Genomic DNA, 15,920 nt, shown 5'->3' with positions numbered 1-15,920 from the left:
AAATAGAATCCCAAGTTTGTAAGCCTATCCCTTAGTCGCCTTTTACGACATCCATAGGAAAGAGATGGAGTGGTCCTATTCTTTTGTCACAATTTAGTCATGATGTGTATTATAGTATAGTGTAGGTATATAGTTACTATGAAGCCCTGTTATTTGATATGATACTATAGGTACTGAGAATGTCAAAAGAACAACATCGATTCATCCTTTCGGAAATAACAATACTGCAGTACCTACATAATATATACACACGAAATAGTAAATATTTGCAATCTAGCGCTTTTTTGATACGATCTAGCGCCTTCTCGTCGGTGAGAGTTGACAGCATTCAATCCACATTCAATCAAAGTCGGCTGTCAGTGTCAGTGTCAATGTCAGTGTTCGGTAAGTACCTAGGTTACGTGTACAGTACAGAGATACACACGTAGGTACCTATCGCTTCGCTTCGTTGTGACGTGTCGTGCGTTGCGTGGTGCAGAGTGCAAGCAAACTGCAACACAAAACAAACAAGGGTGCAGCGAATTGCAAATAATTTATCGTGCGTGGTATTTGCTGGTGTACGTGTCCGTGGCCGCGTGGCGGTATCGTTGTTAGAGCTTGTTTAATAATTTGAGACCTATTCTGAATAATAAGTAGGTACTTACATAGACACCTAATCTCATACGAATATTGAAGGAAAAATAATTATATATTATTAGGTATCTACAATTGAATAAAGCTCAATTATTGAAAATGACCACGGCAGCAAGGCCCACTTTTGATCCGGCTAGAGGTGGACAAGGACGCGGCGAAAAGGATTTGAGCGCTATATCTCGACAGTACTCCAGTAGAGATCTGCCTGGACATACGAAATTAAAATACAGGTGAGTGATTTATCTGGACACTTTAAAGTTCAAAAGGATTGCTTGGATGGTTTGGTCATGTTGTAAGTATGGATGAAAGCAGGTCAACCAGGACGGAAGGCCAATTGAGAACAATGACTATTTTAGATTTTAATTTACACTAGTTTGAATACTAACCGAACTGCTCTTACGGCGAGGGAAAACATCGACCGATCCAACATGGGTTAGGTTTACGTGCAAAGGTTGCGGAGGTCAGATGGGAGTCGTTTCGTGTGAAATCCTGACTCACCCAATCCAGGATCCATGGTCAAAGGCATACCCCGGGCTCCTCTCCAGAGTGTTGAGGATGCAACCGGTTCTAATGCCAGGAGGAAGAAGATTTATGCAGCAACTGGTCCGAATATCTTAACTGCGTGTTGAATGTTCTAAAGGAAGTTGATTTAAATTTTAACAAATGATGTTATTCTTACTTTTTAGACACCGAGGACAAGGCACCACTGAAGAGTTACGATCAAGGGATTTTCGCAAAGAACTAGACGATAGAGAAAAAGAAATTAAAGGCCCGAGCACAAGAAGGCTAAATGAACCATCCGCAAAGAGAGCCAAAGTGGATCAAGTACCCGCTGCAATTTTGGATGCGGATGATCCCCTTGAAGGAGATACTTCAGAATCGGATGATTCCGATGATGACACTGCGGCATTATTAGAGGAATTGAACAAAATAAAAAAAGAGCGAGCAACAGAACAGGCAAAGAAGGTATGTAATTTTTAGTTTGATTATTTAAATTTTTTGCGAGAACAGTTCGTTGTTAGTACCATCATTGTTAAATGAAATTTTGTTACGTCCTCACCTCTCTGGAGAGTAGGCAGGGTTTAATTTTTATTTTATTTCATTTGATACCTGCAAATGATGCCTATTTTCAACTAGAAAACTCTAAAAATCCAATTTTTAAAATAATACCTCAATACCAAGTACATACATATGTTTTATACCTTTCCAGTTTTTTGGAATGTCTTTTATATCTAATCATCACACAATCATACATACCTGCTGTTAATTTCAATCGTCAAGCTAAGCAGCCAAACATAGCCTTGAGGAGTTTTTTTATTAATAGTACAGGCAACAGTGCAGACTGTATTTTCTACCCAAGCTACTGCAAGGGATAAAGACGTGACATGTCACAAATAATGTAATTTTTGTTTTAGGAAGCTGAAAAGAAACGAGAAGAGGAGAGAATACGAATGGAAAACGTTTTTTCTGGGAATCCTCTGTTGAATTACTCGGGAGCAGAACAAAAAAATTATATGAAGGTGAAAAGAAGATGGGATGGTGATGTCGTTTTCAAAAACTGTGCTCGTTCTGAGCCACAAAAGAAAGGCAACACATTTATCAATGACTCACTTAGGTCAGAATTTCATAAAAAAACCATGGAAAAATATGTTAAATAATGATAGTGTTATTGATTTTTTTGAGCTCTTAATCTGTGATTAGTCTGCTACTTTTAGCAGACGATAATCTATTTGTTACATTTTAAAACAAAAAAAAAAAATGTTGTTTTCTTATCAGCACAGTATAATATTTTTCCATGATTTGTTATAGTGAGCCAACAAAAACTGTACGAAATCAGTATTAAACAAGCATTCTATACAATGCCTATGTATGGCTATGTATTAAAGGGCCCTAAGGCCGATGTCTCATTAGGTTAGGTGTTATGTATAAATATCAATTTTAATGAACGCTTTGTATTTTTTTATTTTTATATATGTAATTATGTCTTCATATTACCCCTTTGTTTTATAACATCTTAGATTAGAAGGGAGCGAAGCCCCGTGCAGAATTTTGTTTAAAATAATAATAGTATTAATTATCGTTTATGTAATTATTTGTATAAATTTTTTTTATGAACCTACTTGTATGGTTTTATTTTTAAACTACATCTACACCCTACTAAGGTGTTTTCATATTTGTCACAAGATCTGATGACGGGAACTTGTTGAAAAAGAGGCAACACTTACTGCAACTTACTGAACGCAACTTATACGCTTAGGTATAGGTATATGTATGTATTTATAAATTATTAAGTCATGGAGGAAGGCATGGCCTTCCAGTCTTTTCGAAAGTATATTTATATAGCGTTTTAGCAAAAAATTAAAATTCTTGATGACAATCCAATAGGATTTCGAAAAGCAAAATCTACTCTACTACATTAACAATGTACAAAAAAAATTATACTTAATAAAAATCGCCTTACGACACATTGAAGAGATGGCTCTATTATGACCGTTGGCTGCGTCTACACCTTAAGAGATGAAAACGTGATATAGGTAGGAGTAGGTACATAATATACATATGTATTATATTCAATCTGAAGAACAAAAAAATTGTACATTGTACATTGGATATTTTTCTTTTTATATTCTCAGTGGAATAAAGTTTTCTGTCTGTCTGTCTGGAGACGCAACACGCATAATCCACTGGACCGATTTACTTGAAATTTGGTATGAACATTTAACACATGGAGACTTTCCTTTATAATATCAATATAGTAGTGATTAGACGTTTAGATCTCCGTTCAACGTTCATAGGAGTTCGCGTCGCAAACAAACATAGGTACCACCTACCTACACCGCACCGACCGTTGTGTTTTGCCGTGCGATATTGCATTGTGAACAGGCACGACACAATTTAGTACATACATACATATGGTCACGTCTATATCCCTTGTGGGGTAGACAGAGCCAATTGTCTTGAAAATACTGATAGGCCACGCTCAGCTATTTGGCTTAATGATAGAATTGAGATTCAAAAATAGCGACAGGTTGCTAGCCCATCGCCTTAAAATAGAATCCCAAGTTTGTAAGCCTATCCCTTAGTCGCCTTTTACGACATCCATAGGAAAGAGATGGAGTGGTCCTATTCTTTTGTCACAATTTAGTCATGATGTGTATTATAGTATAGTGTAGGTATATAGTTACTATGAAGCCCTGTTATTTGATATGATACTATAGGTACTGAGAATGTCAAAAGAACAACATCGATTCATCCTTTCGGAAATAACAATACTGCAGTACCTACATAATATATACACACGAAATAGTAAATATTTGCAATCTAGCGCTTTTTTGATACGATCTAGCGCCTTCTCGTCGGTGAGAGTTGACAGCATTCAATCCACATTCAATCAAAGTCGGCTGTCAGTGTCAGTGTCAATGTCAGTGTTCGGTAAGTACCTAGGTTACGTGTACAGTACAGAGATACACACGTAGGTACCTATCGCTTCGCTTCGTTGTGACGTGTCGTGCGTTGCGTGGTGCAGAGTGCAAGCAAACTGCAACACAAAACAAACAAGGGTGCAGCGAATTGCAAATAATTTATCGTGCGTGGTATTTGCTGGTGTACGTGTCCGTGGCCGCGTGGCGGTATCGTTGTTAGAGCTTGTTTAATAATTTGAGACCTATTCTGAATAATAAGTAGGTACTTACATAGACACCTAATCTCATACGAATATTGAAGGAAAAATAATTATATATTATTAGGTATCTACAATTGAATAAAGCTCAATTATTGAAAATGACCACGGCAGCAAGGCCCACTTTTGATCCGGCTAGAGGTGGACAAGGACGCGGCGAAAAGGATTTGAGCGCTATATCTCGACAGTACTCCAGTAGAGATCTGCCTGGACATACGAAATTAAAATACAGGTGAGTGATTTATCTGGACACTTTAAAGTTCAAAAGGATTGCTTGGATGGTTTGGTCATGTTGTAAGTATGGATGAAAGCAGGTCAACCAGGACGGAAGGCCAATTGAGACCAATGACTATTTTAGATTTTAATTTACACTAGTTTGAATACTAACCGAACTGCTCTTACGGCGAGGGAAAACATCGACCGATCCAACATGGGTTAGGTTTACGTGCAAAGGTTGCGGAGGTCAGATGGGAGTCGTTTCGTGTGAAATCCTGACTCACCCAATCCAGGATCCATGGTCAAAGGCATACCCCGGGCTCCTCTCCAGAGTGTTGAGGATGCAACCGGTTCTAATGCCAGGAGGAAGAAGATTTATGCAGCAACTGGTCCGAATATCTTAACTGCGTGTTGAATGTTCTAAAGGAAGTTGATTTAAATTTTAACAAATGATGTTATTCTTACTTTTTAGACACCGAGGACAAGGCACCACTGAAGAGTTACGATCAAGGGATTTTCGCAAAGAACTAGACGATAGAGAAAAAGAAATTAAAGGCCCGAGCACAAGAAGGCTAAATGAACCATCCGCAAAGAGAGCCAAAGTGGATCAAGTACCCGCTGCAATTTTGGATGCGGATGATCCCCTTGAAGGAGATACTTCAGAATCGGATGATTCCGATGATGACACTGCGGCATTATTAGAGGAATTGAACAAAATAAAAAAAGAGCGAGCAACAGAACAGGCAAAGAAGGTATGTAATTTTTAGTTTGATTATTTACATTTTTTGCGAGAACAGTTCGTTGTTAGTACCATCATTGTTAAATGAAATTTTGTTACGTCCTCACCTCTCTGGAGAGTAGGCAGGGTTTAATTTTTATTTTATTTCATTTGATACCTGCAAATGATGCCTATTTTCAACTAGAAAACTCTAAAAATCCAATTTTTAAAATAATACCTCAATACCAAGTACATACATATGTTTTATACCTTTCCAGTTTTTTGGAATGTCTTTTATATCTAATCATCACACAATCATACATACCTGCTGTTAATTTCAATCGTCAAGCTAAGCAGCCAAACATAGCCTTGAGGAGTTTTTTTATTAATAGTACAGGCAACAGTGCAGACTGTATTTTCTACCCAAGCTACTGCAAGGGATAAAGACGTGACATGTCACAAATAATGTAATTTTTGTTTTAGGAAGCTGAAAAGAAACGAGAAGAGGAGAGAATACGAATGGAAAACGTTTTTTCTGGGAATCCTCTGTTGAATTACTCGGGAGCAGAACAAAAAAATTATATGAAGGTGAAAAGAAGATGGGATGGTGATGTCGTTTTCAAAAACTGTGCTCGTTCTGAGCCACAAAAGAAAGGCAACACATTTATCAATGACTCACTTAGGTCAGAATTTCATAAAAAAACCATGGAAAAATATGTTAAATAATGATAGTGTTATTGATTTTTTTGAGCTCTTAATCTGTGATTAGTCTGCTACTTTTAGCAGACGATAATCTATTTGTTACATTTTAAAACAAAAAAAAAAAAATGTTGTTTTCTTATCAGCACAGTATAATATTTTTCCATGATTTGTTATAGTGAGCCAACAAAAACTGTACGAAATCAGTATTAAACAAGCATTCTATACAATGCCTATGTATGGCTATGTATTAAAGGGCCCTAAGGCCGATGTCTCATTAGGTTAGGTGTTATGTATAAATATCAATTTTAATGAACGCTTTGTATTTTTTTATTTTTATATATGTAATTATGTCTTCATATTACCCCTTTGTTTTATAACATCTTAGATTAGAAGGGAGCGAAGCCCCGTGCAGAATTTTGTTTAATATAATAATAGTATTAATTATCGTTTATGTAATTATTTGTATAAATTTTTTTTATGAACCTACTTGTATGGTTTTATTTTTAAACTACATCTACACCCTACTAAGGTGTTTTCATATTTGTCACAAGATCTGATGACGGGAACTTGTTGAAAAAGAGGCAACACTTACTGCAACTTACTGAACGCAACTTATACGCTTAGGTATAGGTATATGTATGTATTTATAAATTATTAAGTCATGGAGGAAGGCATGGCCTTCCAGTCTTTTCGAAAGTATATTTATATAGCGTTTTAGCAAAAAATTAAAATTCTTGATGACAATCCAATAGGATTTCGAAAAGCAAAATCTACTCTACTACATTAACAATGTACAAAAAAAATTATACTTAATAAAAATCGCCTTACGACACATTGAAGAGATGGCTCTATTATGACCGTTGGCTGCGTCTACACCTTAAGAGATGAAAACGTGATATAGGTAGGAGTAGGTACATAATATACATATGTATTATATTCAATCTGAAGAACAAAAAAATTGTACATTGTACATTGGATATTTTTCTTTTTATATTCTCAGTGGAATAAAGTTTTCTGTCTGTCTGTCTGGAGACGCAACACGCATAATCCACTGGACCGATTTACTTGAAATTTGGTATGAACATTTAACACATGGAGACTTTCCTTTATAATATCAATATAGTAGTGATTAGACGTTTAGATCTCCGTTCAACGTTCATAGGAGTTCGCGTCGCAAACAAACATAGGTACCACCTACCTACACCGCACCGACCGTTGTGTTTTGCCGTGCGATATTGCATTGTGAACAGGCACGACACAATTTAGTACATACATACATATGGTCACGTCTATATCCCTTGTGGGGTAGACAGAGCCAATTGTCTTGAAAATACTGATAGGCCACGCTCAGCTATTTGGCTTAATGATAGAATTGAGATTCAAAAATAGCGACAGGTTGCTAGCCCATCGCCTTAAAATAGAATCCCAAGTTTGTAAGCCTATCCCTTAGTCGCCTTTTACGACATCCATAGGAAAGAGATGGAGTGGTCCTATTCTTTAGTCACAATTTAGTCATGATGTGTATTATAGTATAGTGTAGGTATATAGTTACTATGAAGCCCTGTTATTTGATATGATACTATAGGTACTGAGAATGTCAAAAGAACAACATCGATTCATCCTTTCGGAAATAACAATACTGCAGTACCTACATAATATATACACACGAAATAGTAAATATTTGCAATCTAGCGCTTTTTTGATACGATCTAGCGCCTTCTCGTCGGTGAGAGTTGACAGCATTCAATCCACATTCAATCAAAGTCGGCTGTCAGTGTCAGTGTCAATGTCAGTGTTCGGTAAGTACCTAGGTTACGTGTACAGTACAGAGATACACACGTAGGTACCTATCGCTTCGCTTCGTTGTGACGTGTCGTGCGTTGCGTGGTGCAGAGTGCAAGCAAACTGCAACACAAAACAAACAAGGGTGCAGCGAATTGCAAATAATTTATCGTGCGTGGTATTTGCTGGTGTACGTGTCCGTGGCCGCGTGGCGGTATCGTTGTTAGAGCTTGTTTAATAATTTGAGACCTATTCTGAATAATAAGTAGGTACTTACATAGACACCTAATCTCATACGAATATTGAAGGAAAAATAATTATATATTATTAGGTATCTACAATTGAATAAAGCTCAATTATTGAAAATGACCACGGCAGCAAGGCCCACTTTTGATCCGGCTAGAGGTGGACAAGGACGCGGCGAAAAGGATTTGAGCGCTATATCTCGACAGTACTCCAGTAGAGATCTGCCTGGACATACGAAATTAAAATACAGGTGAGTGATTTATCTGGACACTTTAAAGTTCAAAAGGATTGCTTGGATGGTTTGGTCATGTTGTAAGTATGGATGAAAGCAGGTCAACCAGGACGGAAGGCCAATTGAGACCAATGACTATTTTAGATTTTAATTTACACTAGTTTGAATACTAACCGAACTGCTCTTACGGCGAGGGAAAACATCGACCGATCCAACATGGGTTAGGTTTACGTGCAAAGGTTGCGGAGGTCAGATGGGAGTCGTTTCGTGTGAAATCCTGACTCACCCAATCCAGGATCCATGGTCAAAGGCATACCCCGGGCTCCTCTCCAGAGTGTTGAGGATGCAACCGGTTCTAATGCCAGGAGGAAGAAGATTTATGCAGCAACTGGTCCGAATATCTTAACTGCGTGTTGAATGTTCTAAAGGAAGTTGATTTAAATTTTAACAAATGATGTTATTCTTACTTTTTAGACACCGAGGACAAGGCACCACTGAAGAGTTACGATCAAGGGATTTTCGCAAAGAACTAGACGATAGAGAAAAAGAAATTAAAGGCCCGAGCACAAGAAGGCTAAATGAACCATCCGCAAAGAGAGCCAAAGTGGATCAAGTACCCGCTGCAATTTTGGATGCGGATGATCCCCTTGAAGGAGATACTTCAGAATCTGATGATTCCGATGATGACACTGCGGCATTATTAGAGGAATTGAACAAAATAAAAAAAGAGCGAGCAACAGAACAGGCAAAGAAGGTATGTAATTTTTAGTTTGATTATTTACATTTTTTGCGAGAACAGTTCGTTGTTAGTACCATCATTGTTAAATGAAATTTTGTTACGTCCTCACCTCTCTGGAGAGTAGGCAGGGTTTAATTTTTATTTTATTTCATTTGATACCTGCAAATGATGCCTATTTTCAACTAGAAAACTCTAAAAATCCAATTTTTAAAATAATACCTCAATACCAAGTACATACATATGTTTTATACCTTTCCAGTTTTTTGGAATGTCTTTTATATCTAATCATCACACAATCATACATACCTGCTGTTAATTTCAATCGTCAAGCTAAGCAGCCAAACATAGCCTTGAGGAGTTTTTTTATTAATAGTACAGGCAACAGTGCAGACTGTATTTTCTACCCAAGCTACTGCAAGGGATAAAGACGTGACATGTCACAAATAATGTAATTTTTGTTTTAGGAAGCTGAAAAGAAACGAGAAGAGGAGAGAATACGAATGGAAAACGTTTTTTCTGGGAATCCTCTGTTGAATTACTCGGGAGCAGAACAAAAAAATTATATGAAGGTGAAAAGAAGATGGGATGGTGATGTCGTTTTCAAAAACTGTGCTCGTTCTGAGCCACAAAAGAAAGGCAACACATTTATCAATGACTCACTTAGGTCAGAATTTCATAAAAAAAACATGGAAAAATATGTTAAATAATGATAGTGTTATTGATTTTTTTGAGCTCTTAATCTGTGATTAGTCTGCTACTTTTAGCAGACGATAATCTATTTGTTACATTTTAAAACAAAAAAAAAAAATGTTGTTTTCTTATCAGCACAGTATAATATTTTTCCATGATTTGTTATAGTGAGCCAACAAAAACTGTACGAAATCAGTATTAAACAAGCATTCTATACAATGCCTATGTATGGCTATGTATTAAAGGGCCCTAAGGCCGATGTCTCATTAGGTTAGGTGTTATGTATAAATATCAATTTTAATGAACGCTTTGTATTTTTTTATTTTTATATATGTAATTATGTCTTCATATTACCCCTTTGTTTTATAACATCTTAGATTAGAAGGGAGCGAAGCCCCGTGCAGAATTTTGTTTAATATAATAATAGTATTAATTATCGTTTATGTAATTATTTGTATAAATTTTTTTTATGAACCTACTTGTATGGTTTTATTTTTAAACTACATCTACACCCTACTAAGGTGTTTTCATATTTGTCACAAGATCTGATGACGGGAACTTGTTGAAAAAGAGGCAACACTTACTGCAACTTACTGAACGCAACTTATACGCTTAGGTATAGGTATATGTATGTATTTATAAATTATTAAGTCATGGAGGAAGGCATGGCCTTCCAGTCTTTTCGAAAGTATATTTATATAGCGTTTTAGCAAAAAATTAAAATTCTTGATGACAATCCAATAGGATTTCGAAAAGCAAAATCTACTCTACTACATTAACAATGTACAAAAAAAATTATACTTAATAAAAATCGCCTTACGACACATTGAAGAGATGGCTCTATTATGACCGTTGGCTGCGTCTACACCTTAAGAGATGAAAACGTGATATAGGTAGGAGTAGGTACATAATATACATATGTATTATATTCAATCTGAAGAACAAAAAAATTGTACATTGTACATTGGATATTTTTCTTTTTATATTCTCAGTGGAATAAAGTTTTCTGTCTGTCTGTCTGGAGACGCAACACGCATAATCCACTGGACCGATTTACTTGAAATTTGGTATGAACATTTAACACATGGAGACTTTCCTTTATAATATCAATATAGTAGTGATTAGACGTTTAGATCTCCGTTCAACGTTCATAGGAGTTCGCGTCGCAAACAAACATAGGTACCACCTACCTACACCGCACCGACCGTTGTGTTTTGCCGTGCGATATTGCATTGTGAACAGGCACGACACAATTTAGTACATACATACATATGGTCACGTCTATATCCCTTGTGGGGTAGACAGAGCCAATTGTCTTGAAAATACTGATAGGCCACGCTCAGCTATTTGGCTTAATGATAGAATTGAGATTCAAAAATAGCGACAGGTTGCTAGCCCATCGCCTTAAAATAGAATCCCAAGTTTGTAAGCCTATCCCTTAGTCGCCTTTTACGACATCCATAGGAAAGAGATGGAGTGGTCCTATTCTTTAGTCACAATTTAGTCATGATGTGTATTATAGTATAGTGTAGGTATATAGTTACTATGAAGCCCTGTTATTTGATATGATACTATAGGTACTGAGAATGTCAAAAGAACAACATCGATTCATCCTTTCGGAAATAACAATACTGCAGTACCTACATAATATATACACACGAAATAGTAAATATTTGCAATCTAGCGCTTTTTTGATACGATCTAGCGCCTTCTCGTCGGTGAGAGTTGACAGCATTCAATCCACATTCAATCAAAGTCGGCTGTCAGTGTCAGTGTCAATGTCAGTGTTCGGTAAGTACCTAGGTTACGTGTACAGTACAGAGATACACACGTAGGTACCTATCGCTTCGCTTCGTTGTGACGTGTCGTGCGTTGCGTGGTGCAGAGTGCAAGCAAACTGCAACACAAAACAAACAAGGGTGCAGCGAATTGCAAATAATTTATCGTGCGTGGTATTTGCTGGTGTACGTGTCCGTGGCCGCGTGGCGGTATCGTTGTTAGAGCTTGTTTAATAATTTGAGACCTATTCTGAATAATAAGTAGGTACTTACATAGACACCTAATCTCATACGAATATTGAAGGAAAAATAATTATATATTATTAGGTATCTACAATTGAATAAAGCTCAATTATTGAAAATGACCACGGCAGCAAGGCCCACTTTTGATCCGGCTAGAGGTGGACAAGGACGCGGCGAAAAGGATTTGAGCGCTATATCTCGACAGTACTCCAGTAGAGATCTGCCTGGACATACGAAATTAAAATACAGGTGAGTGATTTATCTGGACACTTTAAAGTTCAAAAGGATTGCTTGGATGGTTTGGTCATGTTGTAAGTATGGATGAAAGCAGGTCAACCAGGACGGAAGGCCAATTGAGACCAATGACTATTTTAGATTTTAATTTACACTAGTTTGAATACTAACCGAACTGCTCTTACGGCGAGGGAAAACATCGACCGATCCAACATGGGTTAGGTTTACGTGCAAAGGTTGCGGAGGTCAGATGGGAGTCGTTTCGTGTGAAATCCTGACTCACCCAATCCAGGATCCATGGTCAAAGGCATACCCCGGGCTCCTCTCCAGAGTGTTGAGGATGCAACCGGTTCTAATGCCAGGAGGAAGAAGATTTATGCAGCAACTGGTCCGAATATCTTAACTGCGTGTTGAATGTTCTAAAGGAAGTTGATTTAAATTTTAACAAATGATGTTATTCTTACTTTTTAGACACCGAGGACAAGGCACCACTGAAGAGTTACGATCAAGGGATTTTCGCAAAGAACTAGACGATAGAGAAAAAGAAATTAAAGGCCCGAGCACAAGAAGGCTAAATGAACCATCCGCAAAGAGAGCCAAAGTGGATCAAGTACCCGCTGCAATTTTGGATGCGGATGATCCCCTTGAAGGAGATACTTCAGAATCGGATGATTCCGATGATGACACTGCGGCATTATTAGAGGAATTGAACAAAATAAAAAAAGAGCGAGCAACAGAACAGGCAAAGAAGGTATGTAATTTTTAGTTTGATTATTTACATTTTTTGCGAGAACAGTTCGTTGTTAGTACCATCATTGTTAAATGAAATTTTGTTACGTCCTCACCTCTCTGGAGAGTAGGCAGGGTTTAATTTTTATTTTATTTCATTTGATACCTGCAAATGATGCCTATTTTCAACTAGAAAACTCTAAAAATCCAATTTTTAAAATAATACCTCAATACCAAGTACATACATATGTTTTATACCTTTCCAGTTTTTTGGAATGTCTTTTATATCTAATCATCACACAATCATACATACCTGCTGTTAATTTCAATCGTCAAGCTAAGCAGCCAAACATAGCCTTGAGGAGTTTTTTTATTAATAGTACAGGCAACAGTGCAGACTGTATTTTCTACCCAAGCTACTGCAAGGGATAAAGACGTGACATGTCACAAATAATGTAATTTTTGTTTTAGGAAGCTGAAAAGAAACGAGAAGAGGAGAGAATACGAATGGAAAACGTTTTTTCTGGGAATCCTCTGTTGAATTACTCGGGAGCAGAACAAAAAAATTATATGAAGGTGAAAAGAAGATGGGATGGTGATGTCGTTTTCAAAAACTGTGCTCGTTCTGAGCCACAAAAGAAAGGCAACACATTTATCAATGACTCACTTAGGTCAGAATTTCATAAAAAAACCATGGAAAAATATGTTAAATAATGATAGTGTTATTGATTTTTTTGAGCTCTTAATCTGTGATTAGTCTGCTACTTTTAGCAGACGATAATCTATTTGTTACATTTTAAAACAAAAAAAAAAATGTTGTTTTCTTATCAGCACAGTATAATATTTTTCCATGATTTGTTATAGTGAGCCAACAAAAACTGTACGAAATCAGTATTAAACAAGCATTCTATACAATGCCTATGTATGGCTATGTATTAAAGGGCCCTAAGGCCGATGTCTCATTAGGTTAGGTGTTATGTATAAATATCAATTTTAATGAACGCTTTGTATTTTTTTATTTTTATATATGTAATTATGTCTTCATATTACCCCTTTGTTTTATAACATCTTAGATTAGAAGGGAGCGAAGCCCCGTGCAGAATTTTGTTTAAAATAATAATAGTATTAATTATCGTTTATGTAATTATTTGTATAAATTTTTTTTATGAACCTACTTGTATGGTTTTATTTTTACTACGCTTTTATATTAGCTTGGGTTGTATGTATGTATGTATGTATGTATGTATGTATGTATGTATGTAACGGAATCTTTGAGCTTAATTTTCACTGATTTCTAAACGTCTGATCAACTTGGAACTTTGCACACGTATCAAGGACCGATGACAATGCAATATTTTGATAAGAGTTTCTCATTATCCTTATTAAAACTGCCAGGATTAATAAATTCATTTTTAGATCCTTCGTATGAGAGTAAGAGAGACAGAGATAGCACCAGTGCCAGTAATCTCCATACAAGAAACCAAGAAGTTCTGACGTATAATGAGTCAAAAAGAGATGTAATATATTTCCATATAATGTTACTATTAACCTGAGGCTTCTTTATTTCATCGCATTGCTCCATTTAGAATTACCATTAGAAACCATAGTAGAATTAGTAGAATATTTTAAAACAATAAAAAATATATAAGTAATAAAACAAAAGTAATAAATGAAAATTGAACAACTAAATTTACAAAAATACAAGAATAAAGTTACTACCTACAGAACTTTGCGATATTTAATACGTATTTAACATATTAATGCAATTCTTGAATTAACATTAGGTATCTTTTGCCTATTTATAATAGCAACACTGTAATACTCGTTTGGAAAATGAGTGACAGTTTTTTATGTCAAATAAGTTTTGCAGTAAGTTTTGATTGAATTCGATTCGAACACCTGTAAACTTTCTTTCTGTTGTTTTTTACCGGTGCCTGTGTATTTACCTATTTGCACTTTGTTTTGTGGTGATAACTTGTCGTTATTTGGAGTTTGGAATCTTCCGTTGAGTCGAGCTTTGTTCTTCCGGATATTCGTGTGATTTTATCATCTGAGATTGGACTCTGACTGTGTTTACTGTGTTGTGCAGATATTTTGAGATAGGACTCCTGTAAAAAGTACCTTATTATTTGAGATAGGAGTCCCAAGTTTGTGTTTGTTTTTGTGAAAGACAGATTTAACAACAAAAGTGCCACGATGTCTTCAGATAAACTTTGTTGCGTTCCTGGTTGTAAAGGCAGTGGAGGTATGTTTGAAATATTTTTGTTCCTGTATCAATCTGCCTCTTAATCTTGTGGTTTGATTCCTGGCAAGGCCACAATCGAAAATTATTACGTTTGCTGGATAGTCAAAAATATTATTAACAGTGATTTATCACTATAAAATTCTTTTCAACTGGGTTTAACAATCATCATACATACATATAATCACGTCTATATCCCTTGCGGGGTAGACAGAGCCAACAGTCTTGTAAAGACTGATAGGCCACGTTCAGCTATTTGGCTTTAAGATAGAATTGAGATTCAAATAGTGACAGGTTGCAAGCCCATCGCCTTAAAAAGAATCATGATGATGAGAATATTATGAGATTTAATCCAATCAGGCCACATATAACTTTAAGAAAGTTAGTTGTGAAAACCTCCGGCGATGGGCGCATGGTTGCAAAAGTCTTTTCTAGTAAGATAGTTATACCAGAAGTGTTAACTTCCAAAAAATAATTGTATAAAAAAACTAGAAAACAACCCGTTTTATTGCAAATCGAACTAAAAAATAGAAAATAAATAATAGTTTAAAAAAAACTAAAAAACTACGCTTTTATTGCTAATCAAACTAAAAAATAGAAAATAAAAATTAATGACAAAGGAATTCAGTAGTAGCAAGTCGAACAATCAGTTATAGTCAGTTGTAGTAGTAATTACCTCGGATTAAAATTATAACAAATTTAAATTTATAAACAAAACAATTTAAATCAGAGTAAAAAGCGTGGGGTGCATTTTACTTCATTTTCATAACTCTCTTGTCATAAATATATGCTTATAGAATGATTTTAATATTTACTCCATCAGGCACCCCACGCTTTTTACTCTGATTTAAATTGTTTTGTTTATAAATTTAAATTTGTTATAATTTTAATCCGAGGTAATTACTACTACAACTGACTATAACTGATTGTTCGACTTGCTACTACTGAATTCCTTTGTCATTAATTTTTATTTTCTATTTTTTAGTTTGATTAGCAATAAAAGCGTAGTTTTTTAGTTTTTTTTAAACTATTATTTATTTTTAAACTACATCTACAC

General features: G+C 35.8%; 4 protein-coding genes across 4 annotated transcripts; all 4 read left to right on the top strand.

The window, feature by feature from the left end:
• Window positions 1–166: 166 nt before the first annotated feature.
• On the top strand, window positions 167–2,765 carry LOC132902333 (protein CWC15 homolog A-like). Its single transcript, XM_060946934.1, has 3 exons — window positions 167–863; window positions 1,320–1,599; window positions 2,049–2,765. The coding sequence occupies exons 1-3, from the start codon at window positions 733–735 to the stop codon at window positions 2,289–2,291; spliced, it is 654 nt and encodes a 217-aa protein (XP_060802917.1). The 5' UTR covers window positions 167–732; the 3' UTR covers window positions 2,292–2,765.
• A 1,081-nt stretch (window positions 2,766–3,846) lies between these two features.
• On the top strand, window positions 3,847–6,364 carry LOC132902352 (protein CWC15 homolog A-like). The gene is made up of 3 exons (XM_060947044.1): window positions 3,847–4,544; window positions 5,001–5,280; window positions 5,730–6,364. Exons 1-3 carry the CDS (start codon window positions 4,414–4,416, stop codon window positions 5,970–5,972), a joined length of 654 nt encoding a protein of 217 aa, XP_060803027.1. The 5' UTR covers window positions 3,847–4,413; the 3' UTR covers window positions 5,973–6,364.
• Window positions 6,365–7,191: 827 nt separating this feature from the next.
• LOC132902344 (protein CWC15 homolog A-like) lies at window positions 7,192–10,045 on the top strand. The gene is made up of 3 exons (XM_060946994.1): window positions 7,192–8,226; window positions 8,683–8,962; window positions 9,412–10,045. Exons 1-3 carry the CDS (start codon window positions 8,096–8,098, stop codon window positions 9,652–9,654), a joined length of 654 nt encoding a protein of 217 aa, XP_060802977.1. The 5' UTR covers window positions 7,192–8,095; the 3' UTR covers window positions 9,655–10,045.
• Window positions 10,046–11,012: 967 nt separating this feature from the next.
• On the top strand, window positions 11,013–13,818 carry LOC132902303 (protein CWC15 homolog A-like). The gene is made up of 3 exons (XM_060946824.1): window positions 11,013–11,907; window positions 12,364–12,643; window positions 13,093–13,818. Exons 1-3 carry the CDS (start codon window positions 11,777–11,779, stop codon window positions 13,333–13,335), a joined length of 654 nt encoding a protein of 217 aa, XP_060802807.1. The 5' UTR covers window positions 11,013–11,776; the 3' UTR covers window positions 13,336–13,818.
• Window positions 13,819–15,920: the final 2,102 nt, after the last annotated feature.

Source organism: Amyelois transitella, chromosome 2 (assembly GCF_032362555.1).
Source record: "Amyelois transitella isolate CPQ chromosome 2, ilAmyTran1.1, whole genome shotgun sequence".
Lineage (NCBI taxonomy): Eukaryota > Metazoa > Arthropoda > Insecta > Lepidoptera > Pyralidae > Amyelois > Amyelois transitella.
This window is presented reverse-complemented; position numbering and strand designations above follow the sequence as displayed.